The 21,290-nt window shown below is 57.7% G+C and overlaps 1 protein-coding gene and 1 long non-coding RNA gene across 2 annotated transcripts; one reads left to right on the top strand and one right to left on the bottom strand.

The window, feature by feature from the left end:
* The first annotated feature begins 4,057 nt into the window (after positions 1-4,057).
* On the top strand, positions 4,058-4,879 carry LOC135576897 (uncharacterized). The gene is made up of 2 exons (XR_010468573.1): positions 4,058-4,232; positions 4,265-4,879. It is a non-coding gene; the product is annotated as an uncharacterized LOC135576897 (long non-coding RNA).
* Positions 4,880-6,042: 1,163 nt separating this feature from the next.
* On the bottom strand, positions 6,043-20,998 carry ATP1B2 (ATPase Na+/K+ transporting subunit beta 2). Its single transcript, XM_065044192.1, is given in 8 exon segments — positions 6,043-6,270; positions 7,847-7,945; positions 11,144-11,200; positions 12,776-12,841; positions 12,843-12,985; positions 15,497-15,601; positions 18,343-18,471; positions 20,746-20,998. Coding segments are annotated over 8 exon segments (876 nt in total). The 5' UTR covers positions 20,858-20,998; the 3' UTR covers positions 6,043-6,105.
* Between the last annotated feature and the right edge of the window lie 292 nt (positions 20,999-21,290).

Genomic DNA, 21,290 nt, shown 5'->3' with positions numbered 1-21,290 from the left:
AAGGGGGGGGGGGGGAGGGGGGGGGGCAGCACCCATGGGTGGGGGTGGCGCTTTTTTTTTTGGGTGGGGGGGTGACGAGGACCACTGCAATTATAAATATGAATATATATATATATATCCCGGGGGGGGGGGAATGGGGGATGGGGGGGGAGGGGACAACGGTGTCCCCAGGGTGACCCCGGTGTCCCCTCCCCCCCCCACTAAGTGTCCCCAAACCCCCCCCCAGTGTCCCCTCCCCCCCCACAATGGGGCACGTGTTTAATCGCAGCTCAATAAAACGGTTCCTGTCAACACGTGTCCGAACTCCTGGGTCCCTCCCGAACTCCTGGGTCCCTCCTGGACTCCTGGGTCCCTCCCGAACTCCTGGGTCCTTCCCGGACTCCTGGGTCCCTCCCCGAACTCCTGGGTCCCTCCCCGAACTCCTGGGTCCCTCCCCGAACTCCTGGGTCCCTCCCAAATCCTGGGTCCCCTGAACTCCTGGGTCCCTCCCGAACTCCTGGGTCCTTCCCGGACTCCTGGGTCCTTCCCGAACTCCTGGGTCCCTCCCAGACTCCTGGGTCTCTCCCGGACGCCTGGGTCCCTCCCGAACTCCTGGGTCCCCCCGAACTCCTGGGTCCCTCCCGAACTCCTGGGTCCCCCCGAACTCCTGGGTCCCCCCCGAACTCCTGGGTCCCTCCCGAACTCCTGGGTCCCTCCCGAACTCCTGGGTCCCCCCGAACTCCTGGGTCCCCCCCGAACTCCTGGGTCCCTCCCAAATCCTGGGTCCCCTGAACTCCTGGGTCCCTCCCCGAACTCTTGGGTCCCTCCCGAACTCCTGGGTCCCTCCCCGAACTCCTGGGTCCCTCCCCGAACTCCTGGGTCCCTCCCAAATCCTGGGTCCCCTGAACTCCTGGGTCCCTCCCGAACTCCTGGGTCCTTCCCGGACTCCTGGGTCCTTCCCGAACTCCTGGGTCCCTCCCAGACTCCTGGGTCTCTCCCGGACGCCTGGGTCCCCCCGAACTCCTGGGTCCCTCCCGCACTCCTGGGTCCCTCCGAACTCCTGGGTCCCTCCCCGAACTCCTGGGTCCCTCCCGAACTCCTGGGTCCCTCCCCGAACTCCTGGGTCCCTCCCGAACTCCTGGGTCCCTCTAATACTCCGGAAAATTCCTCTGTCACCTTCATGTGACCTTGAAACTCATCCCGGGGGGGGGGAGGGGAGGGGAGGGGGGGACCCAGGCGTCCGGGAGGGACCCAGGAGTCCGGGGGGGGGGGGGGGAGGGGCACCATCTGTCTCGGATCAGGGGGGATTTCCACCCCTGTGGGTCATGGGGGGGGGGGGGGGGGGGGTTAATTAAGGGGGATTTAATTAATTAAATGATAATTAGGAGCGTTTACAGGGGTTGATTACGGGTGGTTAATGAAAGGGGTTAATGAATGGGGGTTAATTAATGGGGGTGTAATGAATGGGGGTTATTAAATGGGGGTTAATTTGGGAGGGTCGTTAACTGGGGGGTGGTTAATTAGGATCCTCTATTAGGGGCTGTTAATTGGGCTTGTTAATTAGAGGGGCTCTATATTAATGGTGTAATTAGGGGGATCGTTATTACAGAGTTAATTTGTGCTCTGTAATTAATAACGATTAATTAATAGCCTTTATGGTTCTTCATTGGCGCATTAATTAGAGCAAATTGTTAATTAGCGGGATCTGAGGGGTTAATTATTGGGGGCTGTTAATTGGGGGTCATTATTAAGGGTGGTTAATTGGGGTGTTAATTAGAGAGATCTCTATTAGGGAACATTAATTGGGGTGTTAATTGGGGGTCATTATTAAGGGTGGTTAATTGGGGTGTTAATTAGTGGGGTCTCTATTGGGGCTGTTAATTGGTTTGTTAATTGGGGAGGGTCTATCAGAGGATCTTCATGGGGGGTATTAATGGGAGGTGTTAATTGCGGGTCATTAATTAGGGGGCTGTTAATTGGGGAAGTTACGGGGGGTGTTAATTACTGACCTTTTTAATTGGGCTGCGTTAATTGGGGCGGGGGCTCTTAATTAGGGGTTAATTAGCGGAGTTAATTTGGGGCAAATCGGGGGGGATTTTGGTGTTTTTCCCCTCCCCCCTCCCCCCCGTGACGTCATCAACGTGGCCCCGCCCCCTCCCGGACGCCTGGGTCCCTCCCCGGACGCCTGGGTCCCTCTGCCAAAAGCGGGGGGTGAAAGGGACCCAGGCGTCCGGGCAGGCGGCCTAACGAGCTCGTCAGGCTCATTAACAACCCGTGGCCTAATTACCACCTCCCCTCCCCCCCCCACCAATCACAAGAGGGACCCAGGCGTCCGGGGGAGGGGGAGGGGCCCAACTGCCCCGAGAGGCCCCAGGAATGAAAAAAATGGGCAAAAATGGGGAAATTCACCCAAAAAAAGGTTCGGCCGCCTCCAAATTAACACCCGGAGGAGCCAAAAAGCCCTAAATTCACCCCAAAAAAAGAGGGGGGCCAAGATGGCCGCCGGGCCCTCCTATGGGCCATAGGATTCAAGATGGCCGCCCAACCAAGATGGCCGCCGGGCCCTCCTATGGGCTATAGGATTCAAGATGGCCGCCCAACCAAGATGGCCGCCGGGCCCTTCTATAGGCCACGGGATTCAAGATGGCCGCCCAACCAGCTGGCGGCCATCTTGGTTGGGCAGCCATCTTGAATCCCGTGGCCTATAGGAGGGCCCGGCGGCCATCTTGGCCTGGCGGCCATCTTGAATCCCGTAGCCTATAAGGGCCTGGCGGCCATCTTGGTTGGGCAGCCATCTTGAATCCCGTGGCCTATAGAAAAGGCTGGCAGCCATCTTGGTTGGGCAGCCATCTTGAATCCCGTGGCCTATAGGAGGGCCCGGCGGCCATCTTGGTTGGGCAGCCATCTTGAATCCCGTGGCCTATAGAAGGGCCCGGCGGCCATCTTGGCCTGGCGGCCATCTTGAATCCCGTAGCCTATAAGGGCCTGGCGGCCATCTTGGTTGGGCAGCCATCTTGAATCCCGTGGCCTATAGAAAAGGCTGGCGGCCATCTTGGCCTGGCGGCCATCTTGAATCCCGTGGCCTATAGAAGGGCCTGGTGGCCATCTTGGTTGGGCAGCCATCTTGAATGGCGGCCATCTTGAATGGCGGCCATCTTGAATGGCGGCCATCTTGATCCTCTTCCACTCAACCATTGGCGGCCATCTTTCTCCTTTTCCACTTGACCAATGGCGGCCATCTTGTTCCTTATCTGTTCAACCAATGGCGGGCCCTCTTGCTCACTGTCTATTCACCCAGTGGCGGCCATCTTGGTCTCCATCTGTTCAACCATTGGCGGCCATCTTGTTCCATTTCCACTCAACCAATGGCGGCCATCTTGGGCCCGAACTGTCCAACCAATGGCGGCCATCTTGGGCCTGAACTGTCCAACCAATGGCGGCCATCTTGGGCCCGAACTGTCCAACCAATGGCGGCCATCTTGGGCCTGAACTGTCCAACCAATGGCGGCCATCTTGGGCCCGAACTGTCCAACCAATGGCGGCCATCTTGCCCTGCCCCCCCCCCCCCAAATAAGGCCAAATTTTGGGGTGAAACACGAGTGTTTTGGGGAGGAAACCCTAGCGCAGCGTTTAATAATTATAATAGTATAAAAATATCTATGTACATTTATTATTCTTATATTAGGAGCGGGGGGGGAAATTAGACCCGACACGGAGGGAAATGGGGGGAAATGGGGGGGAAATGGGGGAAATTGGGGAAATTGGGGGAAATTGGGGGGAAATGGGGGGAAATTGGGGGGAAATGGGGGGAAATTGGGGGGAAATTGGGGAAATTGGGGGAAATTGGGGGGAAATTGGGGGGAAATGGGGGGAAATTGGGGGAAATGGGGGAAATTGGGGGAAATTGGGGGAAACTGGGGGGAAATGGGGGGAAATTGGGGGGAAATGGGGGGAAATTGGGGGGAAATTGGGGAAATTGGGGGAAATTGGGGGGAAATTGGGGGGAAATGGGGGAAATTGGGGGGAAAATGGGGGGAAATTGGGGGAAATTGGGGAAATGGGGGGAAATTGGGGGGAAATGGGATTTTTTGGGGGAAATGGGGGTTTTGGGGGAGGAAATAGTGAAATTTGGGGGGAAATGAGGATTTTTGAGGTGAAATTTGGGGGAAACAATTATGATTTTTAGGTGAAATTTGGGGCAAAACATGAAGATTTTTTAGGTGAAATTTTGGGGGAAAATGAAGATTTTTAAGGTGAAATTTTGGGGAAAATGAAGATTTTTAAGGTGAAATTTTGGGGCAAAAATGAGGATTTTTAGGTGAATTTTTTTGGGAAAAATTACAATTTTTTCGGTGAAATTTGGGGGGAAAATCACGATTTTTTCGGTGAAATTTGGGGCAGAAAATGAGGATTTTTAAGGTGAAATTTGGGGTGAAAAATATAATTTTTGGAGTGAAATTTGGGGGAAAATGTGAAATTTGGGGGAAAATTACAGTTTTTCGGTGAAATTTTAGGGGAAATGAGGAATATTTTTAGGTCAAATTTGGGGGGAAAATGAGGAGTTTTAGGTGAAATTTGGGGGAAATTGTGAAATTTGGGGGGAAAAAAATCACCATTTTTTGAGTGAAATTTGGGGGAAAATGTGAAATTTGGGAGAAAAATTAGAATTTTTCTCTGAAATTTTGGGGGAAATTTGGAATTTTTTAAATTTGGGGGGAAATGACGATTTTGAGGTGAAATTTGGGGCAAAAATGAGGATTTTTTTAGGTGAAATTTGGGGGAAATTGTCAAATTTGGGGGAAATTAGGAGGTTTTAGGTGAAATTTGGGGTGAAAAATGACAACTTTTTAGGCGAAATTTGGGGGAAATTACAATTTTAAGGTGAAATTTGGGGCAAAAATGAGGATTTTTAGGTGAAAATTTTGGGGAAAAATTACAATTTTTTCGGTGAAATTTGGGGGGAAAATCACGATTTTTTCGGTGAAATTTGGGGCAGAAAATGAGGATTTTTCGGTGAAATTTGGGGTGAAAAATGCCAACTTTTTAGGTGAAATTTGGGTGGAATAATGCGGATTTTTGAGGGGAAAATCAGGTTTTCTGGCGGCCAGGGGACAGTTTGGGGGGGGGGGGGGACTCGGGGTGGGGGGGTCGGGAGGTTTTGGGGGTTTTGGGGGATTTTGGGGGGTTTGGGGGGTTTTGGGGGGATTTGGGGGGGGTTGGAGGTTTTGGGGGTTTTGGGGGGTTTGGGGGGCGTTTGGAGGGGTCTTGAGGGGTTTTGGGGGGTTTTGGGGGTTTATGGGGGGTTTTGGGGGGTTTTGGGTGGTTTTGGGGGGTTTGGGGTGGGTTTTGGAGGGTTTATGGGGGGTTTATGGGGGGTTTTGGGGGTTTTGGGGGATTTTGGGGGGGTTTTGGGGGGTTTTGGGGCGGTTTTGGGGGGTTTTGGGGGGTTGTGGGGGTTTTTGGGTGGGTTTGGGGGGTTTTGGGGCGGTTTTGGGGGGTTTTGGGGGGTTTTGGGGGGTTTGGGGTGGGTTTTGGGGGGGTTTTGGGGGGGTTTTGGGGGTTTGGGGGGTTTTGGGGGGTTTATGGGGGGGTTTGGGGCGGTTTTGGGGGGTTTTGGGGGGTTTGGGGTGGGTTTTGGGGGGGTTTTGGGGGGTTTGGGGGGGGTTTTGGGGGGGTTTGGGGGGTTTTTGGGGGGTTTTGGGGGGGTTTTGGGGGGTTTGGGGGGGTTTTGGGTGGTTTTGGGGGGTTTTGGGTGGCTTGTGGGTGGGTTTTGGGGGGTTTTGGGGGGTTTTGGGGGGTCTTGGGGGGTTTTGGGGGGGTTTTTGGGGGGTTTTGGGGGGTTTTGGGGGGTTTGGGGTGGGTTTTGGGGGGGTTTTGGGGCGGGTTTGGGTTGTCTTGGGGGGTTTTGGGGGGTTTGGGGTGGGTTTTGGGGGGGGTTTGGGCGGTTTTGGGGGGTCTTGGGGGGTTTTGGGGGGGTTTTGGGTGGTTTTGGGGGGTTTGGGGTGGGTTTTGGGTGGTTTTGGGGGGTTTGGGGTGGGTTTTGGGTGGTTTTGGGGGGGTTGGGGTGGGTTTTGGGGGGGTTTTGGGGGTTTTTGGGGGGTTTAGGGGGGTTTTGGGGTCTGGGGCTCATTCGCGGTTGATGCGCAGGCGGAAGGCGACGCGGCCGGCGAACTTGTCGCGCTCGTCGTGCGGCCGCAGCCCCTCGGCGCGCAGGCGACACTCCACGTGGTGATCCACGTTGGACGTGGCGTTGGTGAACAGAACGGCCACCACGGGCTGCGTGTAGTTCACCTGCGGACACGGGAGATCGGGGGGACCCAGGAGTTCGGGGGGGACCCAGGAGTTCAGGGAGGGACCCAGGAGTTCAGGGAGGGACCCAGGAGATCGGGGAGGGACCCAGGAGTTCGGGGGGGGACCCAGGAGTTCGGGGGGAACCAGGAGATTGGGGGGACCCAGGAGATCGGGGGGACCCAGGAGTGGGGGTGGGGACCCAGGAGTGCTGGGGGGGGACCCAGGAGTGCAGGGAGGGACCCAGGAGATCAGGGAGACCCAGGAGTTCAGGGGACCCAGGAGTGAGGGGGGGGACCCAGGAGTGCTGGGGGGACCCAGGAGTTCGGGGGACCCAGGAGTGCGGGGAGGGACCCAGGAGTTCGGGGGGGACCCAGGAGTTCAGGGGGATCAAGGAGATCGGGGGGACCCAGGAGATCGGGGGGACCCAGGAGTGCTGGGGGGGGGACCCAGGAGTGCAGGGAGGGACCCAGGAGATCGGGGAGACCCAGGAGTTCAGGGGACCCAGGAGTGAGGGGGGGGACCCAGGAGATCGGGGGGGGGACCCAGGAGTTCGGGGGACCCAGGAGTGCGGGGAGGGACCCAGGAGTTCCGGGAGGACTCAGGAGTTCAGGGGGATCAAGGAGTTCGGGGAGGGACACAGGAGATCGGGGGGGGACCCAGGAGATCGGGGGGGGACCCAGGAGTTCGGGGGGGACCCAGGAGATCGGGGAGGGACCCAGGAGTTCGGGGAGGACTCAGGAGTTCAGGGGGATCAAGGAGTTCGGGGGGATCAAGGAGTTCGGGGGGGGGACCCAGGAGATCGGGGGGGGGACCCAGGAGTTCGGGGAGGGACCCAGGAGATCGGGGAGGGACCCAGGAGTTCAGGGGGATCAAGGAGTTCGGGGAGGGACCCAGGAGATCGGGGAGGGACCCAGGAGTTCGGGGGGGGACCCAGGAGTTCAGGGGGGGACCCAGGAGATCGGGGGGGGACCCAGGAGATCGGGGAGGGACCCAGGAGTTCGGGGAGGACTCAGGAGTTCAGGGGGATCAAGGAGTTCGGGGGGATCAAGGAGTTCGGGGGGGGACCCAGGAGATCGGGGAGGGACCCAGGAGTTCGGGGGGGACCCAGGAGATCGGGGAGGGACCCAGGAGTTCAGGGGGGGACCCAGGAGATCGGGGGGGGACCCAGGAGATCGGGGGGGGACCCAGGAGTTTGGGAGGGGGAGAGTTCAGGGGGGACCCAGGAGTTCGGGAGTTTGGGAGGGGCAGAAGAATTGGAGGGACCCAGGAGTTCAGGGGGGACCCAGGAGTTCGGGGGGGGACCCAGGAGTTCAGGGGGGGACCCAGGAATTCGGGAGGATCAAGGAGTTTGGGGGACCCAGGAGTTCGGGGGGATCCAGGAGTTCAGGGGACCCAGGAGTCCAGGAGGGGACCAACGAATTCGGGGGGAACGCAGGAGTTTGGGGGACCCAGGAGTTCAGGGGGGACCCAGGAGCTTGGGGGGGACCCAGGAGTTCGGGAGAGATCAAGGAGTTTGGGGGACCCAGGAGTTGGGGGGGACCCAGGAGTTGGGGGGGGACCCAGGCGTCCGGCTCACATGGACTCTCTTGCCGTAGTAGGGGAAATACATGAGGTCGATGGAGCCGTTGGGGGGGAAGAGCTGGAGGGGCCCCAGGAGGGCGGCGTCCTCCTCGCGCTGGGGGGGGGACATGGGGTGGTCACCCCTGTCCCCTGGGGGTGACACCCCCACCGACCCCCCCACTACTCCCTTAGACACCCCCCCTCAAAAGTCCACCCTCCAGGGCCCCTTTAAATACCCCCCCTAAATATCACCACCACCCCACGCCCCGGACGACCCCACCACTCTCAGGGCGGCCTCATCTACCCCGTATACCCCGCAGGGCTGTACTCCATATAACCACCCCCCCACCCCCACCCCCCCCACCCTTCTCGAACCGCAAATATCCCAATTGACACCCAAATAGCTCCCAAGACCCCCATATACCCTTCCCTTAAATACGTCCGGGGACCGCCCTAATTACACCCCATACCCCTCCAGGGTGGCCCCGTCTACCCCAATATAATCTCAGGGCAGCCCAATCTACCCCATCTACCCCCTTAACACCCCCCCCGCCCAGTGCTGCCCTGTCTACCCCCATCTAAACCCCCTTAAATACCCTCCCTGAACCCCAAATACCCCTTTGGGACCCCCCGAATTTTCCCCCAAACACCCTCCAATCCCTCCCTTTCCCTCCCCTTAAATACCCCCCGAGACCCCTTCTAAATACTGCCCCTTCACTCAGGGCTGCCCCGTCTACCCTCATGTACCACCCCCACCCCCCACCCCCACCCCTCCCACCCCCCCACGGGAGGCCCCGTCTATCCCCATCTAAACCCCCTTAAATACCCTCCCCGAACCCCAAATACCCCCAAATAGACCCCCAAATATCCCCCAAAACCCCCCATATACCCTCCCTTTATATAACCCCTGGACCACCCTAAATACACCTCTCCCCCCTGGGTGGCCCCGTCTACCCCCATCTAGTCCCAGGGTGTCTCCATCTACCCCATAATATACCCAGGGCTCCCCCATCTATCCCCATATACCACATGACCTTCCAGGGCGGCTCCGTCTACCCCATATACCTCAGGGCGGTCCCGTCTACCCATATATAACCCCCTTAAAATACCCCCGATCCAAATGCCCCCCAGGGATCCCCCCCACCCCAAATACCCCCAGGACCCCCGGTGGTCCCTCCCGCCTCCCAGTGCCTCCCAGTTTGGCCCAGTGTCCCCCTCCCTTACGCTGGAGTCCGATTGTGCCTGTGACGGCAAAGGGGGAGAGAGAGAAATGTTGGGGACATGGGGACAGGGGGACATGGGACAGGGGGACAACAGATAACATCAGTGACCCCTTGGACACACACACACAACAGGATTTTGGGGTGAAAACAGTAAATTTTGGGGTGAAAAGAGCGGATTTGGGGAAACCCAGCAGCATTTAGGGCGTAAAACCAGCAGATTTGGGGGGGGGGGGGGGGGGTGAAACCAGCACATTTTGGGACATCTAGCAGGATTTTGGGGTGAATCTTGGCTATTTTGGGACATCTGGAAGGATTTTGGGGCGAATCTTGGCTATTTTGAGACATCTAGCAGGATTTTGGGGTGAATCTTGGCTATTTTGGGACATCTAGCAGGATTTTGGGGTGAAACAAGACTATTTTGGGGTGATTCTAGCAGATTTTGGGACAACTAGGTGGATTTTGGGGTGAATTCGGGTGATTTTGGGGCTGCCCCCCACCCCTTACCGGGTCGCCCTTCACCCGCGGCCGCTGGGGAGAGACCAGAGAGACATTGGGGACAATGGGGGACAATGGGGGACAACGGGGGACAATGGGGGCATTTGGGTCAGAGGCATTGGAGGCTCTGAGGATGTTGGGGATGTTGGGGACAATGGGGACATCGGGAGCATTGGGGACATTGGGAGCATTGGGGACAATGGGGGACAATGGGGACATGGGGGACATTTGGTGCACTGGGGACATTTGGGAACGATGGGGACATCGGGGACAATGGGGGACAATGTGGGACAATGGGGACATGGGGGACATTTGGTGCACTGGGGACATTTGGGAACGATGGGGACATCGGGGACAATGGGGACAATGTGGGACCATGGGGACATGGGGGACATTTGGTGCACTGGGGACATTTGGGAACGATGGGGACATTGGGGACAATGGGGACAATGTGGGACAATGGGGACATGGGGGACATTTGGTGCACTGGGGACATTTGGGAACGATGGGGACATCGGGGACAATGGGGACAATGTGGGACAATGGGGACATGGGGGACATTTGGTGCACTGGGGACATTTGGGAACGATGGGGACATCGGGGACAATGGGGACAATGTGGGACAATGGGGACATGGGGGACATTTGGTGCACTGGGGACATTTGGGAACGATGGGGACATCGGGGACAATGGGGGACAATGGGGACATGGGGGACATTTGGTGCACTGGGGACATTTGGGAACGATGGGGACATCGGGGACAATGGGGACAATGGGGACATGGGGGACATTTGGTGCACTGGGGACATTTGGGAACGATGGGGACATCGGGGACAATGGGGACAATGTGGGACAATGGGGACATGGGGGACATTTGGTGCACTGGGGACATTTGGGAACGATGGGGACATTGGGGACAATGGGGACAATGTGGGACAATGGGGACATGGGGGACATTTGGTGCACTGGGGACATTTGGGAACGATGGGGACATCGGGGACAAAGGGGACATTTGGGATGTTGGGGACATGAGGGACATGGGGGGCATTTGAGTCATTGGGGGCATGGGGGGCTCTGGGGACATGGGGGACAATGGGAGACATTTGGGGACGTTGGGGGCAATGGGGGCACTGAGAGGACCTTGGGGCCACACCCAGGGTGACATGGGGACACTAGGGGGGACAAATGGGGACACAAGTGACACTGGGGGGACAAATGGGAATACAAATGGGGACACAGGTGACACTGGGGGGGGACAGAAGGGAGATGTTTGGGACACTGAGGGGACACTGGGGACACTAGAGGGGGCAGAGGACACTTGGGGGGACATGGGGACACGGGGGGTGACACTGGGGTGGCATTGAGGGTGACACTGGGTGACATTGGGGTGACATTGGGGTGACACTGGGGGTGACATTGGGGGTGACATTGGGGTGACACTGGGTGACATTGGGGTGACACTGGGGGTGACATTGGGGGTGACATCGGGGTGACATTGGGGTGACACTGGGTGACACTGGGGGTGACATTGGGGTGACACTGGGTGACATTGGGGTGACACTGGGGGTGACATTGGGGTGACATTGGGGTGTCACCTTCGCCGCACACTCGACATTGATGCTCTTGTTCCTCCCTGGGAAGAAATTAATGACCTGCGGGGGAAGTGGGGGGTCAGCGCCCAGTATGGACCAGTACAGACCAGTATGGACCAGTACAGACCAGTATGAACCAGTACAGACCAGTATGAACCAGTACAGACCAGTCTGCACCAGTTTGGGCCAGTACGGACCAGTTTGGACCAGTACGGAGCAGTACAAAGCAAGGCATAGCAATTAGTGCTTCCCAGTATAGCCAGTTTATCCCAGTGCCTCCCAGTATAGACCAGTATGGACCAGTACGAAGCAAGGCCCAGCAATAAGGAAACCCCCGGTGCTTCCCAGTATCGCCAGTTTATCCCAGTACAGCCCAGTATGGACAAGTGCAAAGCAAGGCCCAGCAATAAGGAAACCCCCAGTTCCTCCCAGTATAGACCAGTATGGACCAGTATGAAGCAAAGCACAGCAATAAGGAACATCCCAGTGCCTCCCAGTACTCCCAGTGCCTCCCAGTCCCTCCCAGTCCCATTAAAACCCATACAAAGCACTGTAAGTCTTTACAATTGAACGTCCCAGTCCCTCCCAGTGCCTCCCAGTAACTCCCAGTCCTTCCCAGTGCCTCCCAGTTCAACAGAACACCACAGTTCATTGCCAAGCGCTTCCCCAGTGACCATCCCAGTCCTTCCCAGTGCCTCCCAGTCCCATTAAAATCAATACAAGAGCCCCAATACATTGAAATATGTCCCTCCCAGTGCCTCCCAGTGCTCCCAGTGCCTCCAGTGCTCCCAGTGCTCCCAGTGCTCCCAGTGCCTCCCAGTGCTCCCAGTGCTCCCAGTGCTCCCAGTGCCTCCAGTGCTCCCAGTGCCTCCCAGTGCTCCCAGTGCCTCCCAGTGCTCCCAGTGCTCCCAGTGCTCCCAGTGCCTCCCAGTGCTCCCAGTGCTCCCAGGGCTCCCAGTGCCTCCCAGTGCTCCCAGTGCTCCCAGTGCCTCCCAGTGCTCCCAGTGCTCCCAGTGCTCCCAGTGCCTCCCAGTGCTCCCAGTGCTCCCAGTGCTCCCAGTGCCTCCCAGTGCTCCCAGTGCTCCCAGTGCCTCCAGTGCCTCCAGTGCTCCCAGTGCTCCCAATGCTCCCAGTGCTCCCAGTGCCTCCAGTGCTCCCAGTGCCTCCCAGTGCTCCCAATGCTCCCAGTGCTCCCAGTGCTCCCAGTGCTCCCAGTGCTCCCAGTGCCTCCCAGTGCCTCCCAGTGCCTCCAGTGCCTCCCAATGCTCCCAGTGCCTCCAGTGCTCCCAGTGCCTCCAGTGCTCCCAGTGCTCCCAGTGCTCCCAGTGCCTCCCAGTGCTCCCAGTGCCTCCAGTGCTCCCAGTGCTCCCAGTGCCTCCCAGTGCTCCCAGTGCTCCCAGGGCTCCCAGTGCCTCCCAGTGCTCCCAGTGCCTCCCAGGGCTCCCAGTGCCTCCAGTGCTCCCAGTGCCTCCCAGTGCTCCCAGTGCCTCCCAGTGCCTCCCAATGCTCCCAGTGCTCCCAGTGCCTCCCAGTGCTCCCAGTGCTCCCAGTGCTCCCAGTGCCTCCATTGCCTCCCAATGCTCCCAGTGCCTCCCAGTGCTCCCAGTGCTCCCAGTGCTCCCAGCAGCCACTCACCCGGTTGACCTTGAGCAGGACGCAGGGCCGGCCGGTGCTGTAGCCGTAGGTGTCGTCGCCCGGGTCCCAGTCCGGCGCAGGGTCCCAGTATGGACCGGTTGAAGCGACAGGCTCGTTTGGGGTAATTGGGCACCGAGTCGTCAGGCTGCTCGTTGTAGCGCCCGGGGACGCAGGCGGCGTTGCGGGCGGCCTGGACGCTGTCGTTGTACGCTGGGGGGGCACCAGTAACACCAGTGACTCCCAGTATGCACTGGGAGACTCCCAGAGCCCTCCCAGTAGGAGTTTGGGTTGTCCCAGTATGATTTCGGGTCATCCCAGTATGATTTTGGGGTCATTGCAGTGCATTCCAGTATGAATCAGGCTCCTCCCAGTAGGGTTTAGAGTCCTCCCAGTATGGATTTGGGTCATCCCAGTAACTCCCACTATGGATTTGGGTCATCCCAGTATGATTTTGGGTCATCCCAGTAGAGTTAAGGGTCATCCCAGTGCCTCCCAATATGCATTTTGGTCATCCCAGTAACTCCCAGTATGAATAAGGGTCATCCCAGTATGAATAAGGGTCATCCCAGTACTTCCAGGTATGACTAAGGGTCATCCCACTATGAATTAGGATCATCCCAGTATGAATAAGGGTCATCCCAGTATGAATTAGGATCATCCCAGTATGAATAAGGGTCATCCCAATAACTCCCACCATGGATCTGGGCCTCCCAGTGCCTCCCAGTACAGACTGAGAGACTCCCAGTGCCCTCCCAGTAGGAGTTTGGGTCGTCCCAGTATGAGTTTGGGTCATCCCAGTATGATTTTGGGTTGTCCCAGTATGGACCAGTGCAGCCTGGACGCTGTCATTGTACGCTGGGGGGGCACCAGTAACACCAGTGACTCCCAGTATGCACTGGGAGACTCCCAGAGCCCTCCCAGTAGGAGTTTGGGTCACCCCAGTATGATTTTGGGTCATCCCAATAGAGATTTGGGTCGTCCCAGTATGAATTAGGGTCATCCCAGTATGAATTAGGGTCATCCCAGTGTCTCCCAATATGCATTTTGGTCACCCCAGTACCTCCCAGTATGAATAAGGGTCATCCCAGTACGAACCAGGGTTTTATCCCAGTAGGGTTTAGAGTCATCCCAGTATGATTTTGGGCCATCCCAGTATGGATTTGCGGCCTCTCAGCATGGACTAGGGCCACCCCAGACCCCCCCAGTCCCCCCAGTTGCCCCCCAGTTCCTTCCCAGTTCCACCCCAGTTGACCCCCAGTTCCATCCCAGTGCCCCCCAGTCCCTCCCAGCCCCTCCCACTCCCCCCAGTTGACCCCCAGTTCCTTCCTAGTCCCTTCCAGTCCCCCCAGTTCCTTCCCAGTCCCTCCCATTCCCCTCCCAGTCCCCCCAGTTCCCCCAGTTCCCCCAGTTCCTTCCCAGTCCCTCCCATTCCCCTCCCAGTCCCCCCAGTTGCCCCCCAGTTCCATCCCAGTCCCTCCCATTCCCCTCCCAGTCCCCCCAGTTGCCCCCCAGTTCCTTCCCAGTCCCTCCCATTCCCCTCCCACTGCCCCCAGTTGCCCCCCAGTTCCTTCCCAGTCCCTCCCACTCCCCCCAGTTGCCCCCCAGTTCCTTCCCAGTCCCTCCCATTCCCCTCCCAGTCGCCCCCCAGTCCCTCCCATTCCCCTCCCAGTCCCCCCAGTTGCCCCCCAGTTCCTTCCCAGTCCTTCCCATTCCACTCCCAGTCCCCCCAGTTGCCCCCCAGTTCCTTCCCAGTCCCTCCCATTCCCCTCCCAGTCCCCCCAGTTGCCCCCCAGTTCCATCCCAGTCCCTCCCATTCCCCTCCCAGTCCCCCCAGTTGCCCCCCAGTTCCTTCCCAGTCCCTCCCATTCCCCTCCCAGTCCCCCCAGTTGCCCCCCAGTTCCTTCCCAGCCCCTCCCAGTCCCCCCAGTTGCCCCCCAGTTCCTTCCCAGTCCCTCCCAGCCCCTCCCAGTCCCCCCAGTTGCCCCCCAGTTCCTTCCCAGTCCCTCCCATTCCCCTCCCAGTCCCCCCAGTTGCCCCCCAGTTCCATCCCAGTCCCTCCCATTCCCCTCCCACTCCCCCCAGTCGCCCCCCAGTTCCTTCCCAGTCCCTCCCATTCTCCTCCCAGTCCCCCCAGTTGCCCCCCAGTTCCTTCCCAGTCCCTCCCATTCCCCTCCCACTGCCCCCAGTTCCTTCCCAGTCCCTCCCATTCCCCTCCCAGTCCCCCCAGTTGCCCCCCAGTTCCTTCCCAGTCCCTCCCATTCTCCTCCCAGTCCCCCCAGTCGCCCCCCAGTTCCATCCCAGTCCCTCCCAGTCCCCCCAGTTGCCCCCCAGTTCCTTCCCAGTCCTTCCCATTCCCCTCCCAGTCCCCCCAGTTGCCCCCCAGTTCCATCCCAGTCCCTCCCATTCCCCTCCCACTGCCCCCAGTTGCCCCCCAGTTCCTTCCCAGTCCCTCCCATTCCCCTCCCAGTCCCCCCAGTTGCCCCCAGTTCCTTCCCAGTCCCTCCCATTCCCCTCCCAGTCCCCCCAGTCGCCCCCCAGTTCCATCCCAGTCCCTCCCATTCTCCTCCCAGTCCCCCCAGTCGCCCCCCAGTTCCTTCCCAGCCCCTCCCAGTCCCCCCAGTTGCCCCCCAGTTCCTTCCCAGTCCCTCCCATTCCCCTCCCAGTCCCCCCAGTTGCCCCCCAGTTCCTTCCCAGTCCCTCCCAGTGCTCCCAGTTGCTCACGCTCCAGGAACTGGTGGAGGCCGCGCACGAGGTGGCTCCAGGTCTGGCTCTGGGTGACGTTGAACGTGACGTCCAGACCCTCGGCCCGGGGGCGGATCATCATCCCTGCGCACCAGGACGGGATTTGCACGAGGGTTTGCACGAGGACGGGGGTTGCACGAGGATGGGGGGTGCACAAGGATGGGGGGTGCAAAAGGACAAGGTGTGCACAAGGACGGGATTTGCACGAGGATGGGATTTGCACGAGGATGGGATTTGCACGAGGATGGGATTTGCACGAGGACGGGGGTTGCACAAGGATGGGGGGTGCACAAGGGTGGCCCTTGCATGAGAACAGGGATTGCAAAAGTACAAGGTGTGCACAAGGACGGGACTTGCACAAGGATGGGATTTGCACGAGGGTTTGCACAAGGACGGGGATTGCACGAGGATGGGGGGTGCACAAGGGTGGCCCTTGCACGAGGACGGGGGTTGCAAAAGGACAAGGTGTGCACAAGGACGGGATTTGCACGAGGATGGGATTTGCACGAGGGTTTGCACGAGGACAGGGGTTGCACGAGGATGGGGGGTGCACGAGGACGGGGGGTGCACGAGGACGGGGGGTGCACGAGGACGGGGGGTGCACGAGGACGGGATTTGCACGAGGGTTTGCACGAGGACGGGGATTGCACGAGGATGGGGGTTGCACAAGGGTGGCCCTTGCACGAGGACGGGGGTTGCAAAAGGACAAGGCGTGCACAAGGACGGGGTTTGCACGAGGATGGGGTTTGCACGAGGGTTCGTACGAGGACGGGGATTGCACGAGGATGGGGGGTGCACGAGGATGGGGGGTGCAAAAGGACAAGGCGTGCACAAGGACGGGATTTGCACGAGGATGGGATTTGCACGAGGACGGGGGTTGCACAAGGATGGGGGGTGCACAAGGGTGGCCCTTGCACGAGGACGGGGGTTGCAAAAGGACAAGGTGTGCACAAGGACGGGATTTGCACGAGGATGGGATTTGCACGAGGGTTTGCACAAGGACGGGGATTGCACAAGGATGGGGGGTGCACAAGGATGGCTCTTGCACGAGGACGGGGGTTGCAAAAGGACAAGGCGTGCACAAGGACGGGATTTGCACGAGGATGGGGTTTGCACGAGGGTTTGTACGAGGACAGGGGTTGCACGAGGATGGGGGGTGCACGAGGATGGGGGGTGCACGAGGATGGGGGGTGCACGAGGACGGGGGGTGCAAAAGGACAAGGTGTGCACAAGGACGGGATTTGCACGAGGATGGGATTTGCACGAGGGTTTGCACGAGGACGGGGATTGCACGAGGATGGGGGGTGCACAAGGGTGGGCTTTGCACGGGGATGGGGGTTACACGGGGATGGGGGTTGCACGGGGATGGGGGTTGCACAAGGGCTTGCACGAGGATGGGGGTTGCACGAGAATGGGATTTGCACGAGGATGGGATTTGCACGAGGGTTTGCACAAGGACAGGATTTGCACAAGGACGGGATTTGCACGGGGATGGGGGGTTGCACAAGGGCTTACATGAGGATGGGGGTTGCACGTGGACCTTGCACGAGGATGAGATTTGCACGAAGATGGGGGTTGCACGAGGATGGGATTTGCACAAGGATGGGGGGTGCACGTGGACCTTGCAAAAGGACGGGGTCGCACGAGGACAAGCGTTGCACGAGGGTGGGGGTGGGGCTTGCACGAGGGCTCGCACGATGGTGGGATTTGCACAAGGACACTCACAAAGGCCCAGCTGGCACGGGGCTCACACAAGGGCCTTGCACAAGGACATACATCACACGAGGACACACCTTGCACGGGGACAAGCCTTGCACGAGGACGGGCCTTCCTTACACAGGGAGACACGTCGCACGGGGACCTTGCACGAGGACGGGCCTCGCACGGGGACCTTGAGAAAGGACACGGCTCGCACGAGGACACGCCCCGTGTGCACCCGTCACACGCGCAGCAACGTGCAAAAAGCCCTTGTGCAAACTCGCGTGCAAAGGAACCATCATGCCACCCCTCGTGCAAACGACCCCTCGTGCAAAGGGCCCCTTGGATTTCCCTCGTGCAAACCCTCGTGCAAAGAGCCTCTTGTGCAAAAGCTCGTGCAAAGGACCCCTTGTGCAAATACCCCCTTGTGCAAGCCCTCGTGCAAATGACTTCCTTGTGCCTTCTTTGTGCAAATCCTCGTGCTACCCCTTGTGCAAAAGATGCCTCGTGCAAATCCTTGTGCAAAGGGATCCTCGTGCAAACCCTCGTGCAAAGGGATCCTCGTGCTACCTCTTGTGCAAAAAGATGCCTCGTGCAAACCCTTGTGCAAAGGGATCCTCATGCAAACCCTCGTGCAAAAGACCCCTCATGCAATAAGATGCCTCGTGCAAACCCTCGTGCAAAGGGATCCTCGTGCAAACCCTCGTGCAAAGGACCCCCCTCCTCCCCTTGTGTTTCCCTTGTGTGAACCTCGATGTTTCCTCTGTGCAAACACTTGTGCAAACGACCCCTCGTGCAAACCCTCGTGCAAAGGGATCCTCGTGCAAACCCTCGTGCAAACCCTTGTGCAAAGGACCCCCCTCCTCCCCTTGTGTTTCCCTTGTGTGAACCTCGATGTTTCCTCTGTGCAAACACTTGTGCAAACGACCCCTCGTGCAAACCCTCGTGCAAAGGGATCCTCGTGCAAACCCTCGTGCAAACCCTTGTGCAAAGGACCCCCCTCCTCCCCTTGTGTTTCCCTTGTGTGAAACTTGATGTTTCCTCTGTGCAAACACTTGTGCAAACGACCCCTCGTGCAAACCCTCGTGCAAAGGGATCCTCGTGCAAAGGGATCCTCGTGCGCTCACCAGGCGTGTGCAGCCGGTCCTGGTAGGTGGGTTTGTGGGGGTCGACGCTTTGCAGCAAAACCCACATGGTGAGAGCAAAGAGCCCGGCCAGGAAGCCATAGAACACCAGGTAGAAGAGCAGGATCAGCCCTGAAAATGGGGAAAATCACGTAAAACACCCCAAAAAAACGACCCGTCAAGATGAAATAATGATCAAAGTTAAAAATCCTCCCTCCTTAGGGCCAAAAATGCCCCAAAAATGGGCAAAATCCTCCCAGAAAAGTCGCTTTAGAGGAGTAGGGTGAGATCAGGGAAATGGCGGGAAGATGGGGAAAAGGGGGGAAAGCACCCCAAAAATGACACTCCCCCCCCCAAAATAAACCCCCAGGAACAAATATAGAATCATAAAAATTAAAAACTTCCCTCGTTAGGGTCAAAAATGCCTCAAAAATGGGCAAAATCCTCCCAGAAAAGTCGGTTTAGAGGAGTAGTGTCAGGCCTGGGAAATGGCGGGAAAATGGGGGGAATGGGGAAAATGAGGGAAAACACCCCAAAAATGCCCCCCCCCCCCAATAAACCCCCAGGAACAAAAATATTGTAATAAAATTTAGAAGTCACAGGTTAATGGGGAAAAAATGGCCCAAAATGAGCAAAATCCTGTCAGAAAAGTTGGTTGTGAAGAGCAGGGTGAGGCCTGGAAAATGGCGGGAAGATGGGGGAAAGCGGGAAAATGGGGGAAAACACCCCAAAAATGATACTTCCCCCCCCCAAATAAGCCCGCAGAAACAAATATATAATCATAAAAATTAAAAACTTCCCTCGTTAGGGTCAAAAATGCCTCAAAAATGAGCAAAATCCTGTCAGAAACATCAGTTTAGAAGAGCAAGGCAGGCCTGGAAAATGGCGGGGAAATGGGGGAAAAGGGGGGAAAACATCCCAAAAATTCAGCTCTTGGCCCAAAATAACCCCCCCAGGAACAAAAATATAATAATAATAATTAAAAACTTCCCTCATTAGGGCCAAAAATGCCTCAAAAATGAGCAAAATCCTGTCAGAGACATTAGTTTAGAGAGCAGGGTCAGGCCTGGAAAATGGCGGGAAAATGGGGGAAAATACCCCAAAAAATGACCCCCCTGACCAAAAATACCCCCCAGGAAATTAAAAATTATTATAATTTTTATGTTAATGGGGAAAAATGCCACAAAAATAGGAATAAAACCTCAAAATGTATTGATTTGGAAGAGCAGGTAGGACAGCAGGCTCAGGCCTGGAAAACGGGAGGAAATGGGGAAAATACCCCAAAAAAACAGCCCCCGACACAAAATAACCCCCCAGGGGCAATAATAATAATTAAAGTAATTCTAATTCTCAGGTTAATGGGGCAAAAATGCCTCAAAAATGGCAAGAAAACCCCCAAATAAACCTATTTGGAAGAACAGGATCAGGCCTGGAAAATGGGGGAAAATGCCCCAAAATGGGAAAAGCACCCCAAAAATGGGAAAAAATACCCGCAAGGGGGTAAAAAAGACCCATAAACTGCCCTCTACTGAGTGAAAAGCCCTAAAATTGCTCCGAATTGACCCAAAAATTCACTTTATAAGAACAACAAGCAGCGCTGGAGGGGTAAAATATGGGGGAAAATACCACAAAAATGGGGGAAAATGCCCCAAAAATGGGACAAAATGCCCCAAAATGGGACAAAATACCCCCAAGGGGGTAAAAAAGACTCATAAATTGCCCCCTACTGGGTGAAAAGCCCCAAAATTGCTCCAAATTGACCCCAAAATTCACTTTATAAGAACAAGAAACAGCCCGGGGGGGGGAAAAAATATGGGGAAAATGCCCCAAAATACAACAATACCCCCAAAATGGGGCAAAACACCCCAAAAAGGGGTAAAACCCAAGGGCAGAACCGCCCCCTAGCGGGTCACCCCCCGCACTCGGGGGGGTCCCGTCGCGCCCCTCCCCCCCCCGCCCATGACCTACTTAAGCGGCCGGAACGCGACAGATGGGGGGGGGGGGGATATAAACCCACCCCCTGTCCCCCCCTAATAACCCCCCCATAGGGGGGAACCCCCTGACATTATAGAGGGGGGGGGGGCTCTGTTTAACCCCCCCACTCATTTTGCATCGATATTTGGGGGGGGCTAGAATCCCCCCCCTAAATTAAACCCCTATTGGAGCCATATGGGGGTGTCCCCTCCGCACTGCCCCCTATAGGAGCGGCCTAAACCCTCTTTAAATAAGCGGGGACCCCAAATCCCCCCCCACATCATTGCGCCCCCTATAGGAGCGCGCTTTGCACCCCGCTTAACGGGTGGGGGGGTCTCTATGCACCCCAAAGGGTGTTTCCCGCGCCATTTGCACCCTTTAAAATTATAGTGGAGGATCCCCAATCTCCCCCCCCCACCCCCCCCGACCTACCCCAACTGGTCCCAGTTCTCCCCAGGAACTGGCGGCTCCGGGGGTCCCAGATAAACTCCCGCCATTCGGCCATGATTTGCCCGCAGCTCCGCTTCTCCTTGTCCCGAGCCATGATGGGGGGTTCCCCTGTGACCCCCCCGTTAATTCGGTGTCACTCCCCCCGCTCAATTCGCTGTCACACCCCCCAAATTAAGCCGGTGTCGCTTCCCTCCGCCCGCGCCGGGACTCGAACCCGCGACTCGCAGCGGCCGCCGCCGCGCCGCCTTATATGGGTTCGGAGGCTCCGCCCACCGCCTCTTGATAACGCCCCTTATGCAAATAGAGCCTTGCAAAGCCACTTGGCCACTCCCCTTATGCAAATAGGGCGCTGTGAAGCCGCTTGGCCACGCCCCCGCGCGTCGCCACGGCTCCCGGCCAATTGAACGCGTTGGATCCACCTCGCCCCGCCTACTTATGCTAATGAGGGGGGCGGAGCGTCCCGCGGCGGTTCCCACCGGTTCCCATTGAGAGATTTGGAAAGGGGGGGGTCTTAAAGGGCCCGCTCG

This window comes from Columba livia, chromosome 33 (genome assembly GCF_036013475.1).
Source record: "Columba livia isolate bColLiv1 breed racing homer chromosome 33, bColLiv1.pat.W.v2, whole genome shotgun sequence".
In the NCBI taxonomy this organism is placed as follows: Eukaryota; Metazoa; Chordata; class Aves; order Columbiformes; family Columbidae; genus Columba; species Columba livia.
Note: the sequence above shows the minus strand (reverse complement) of the source record. Positions and strands in the feature narration are given on the sequence as shown.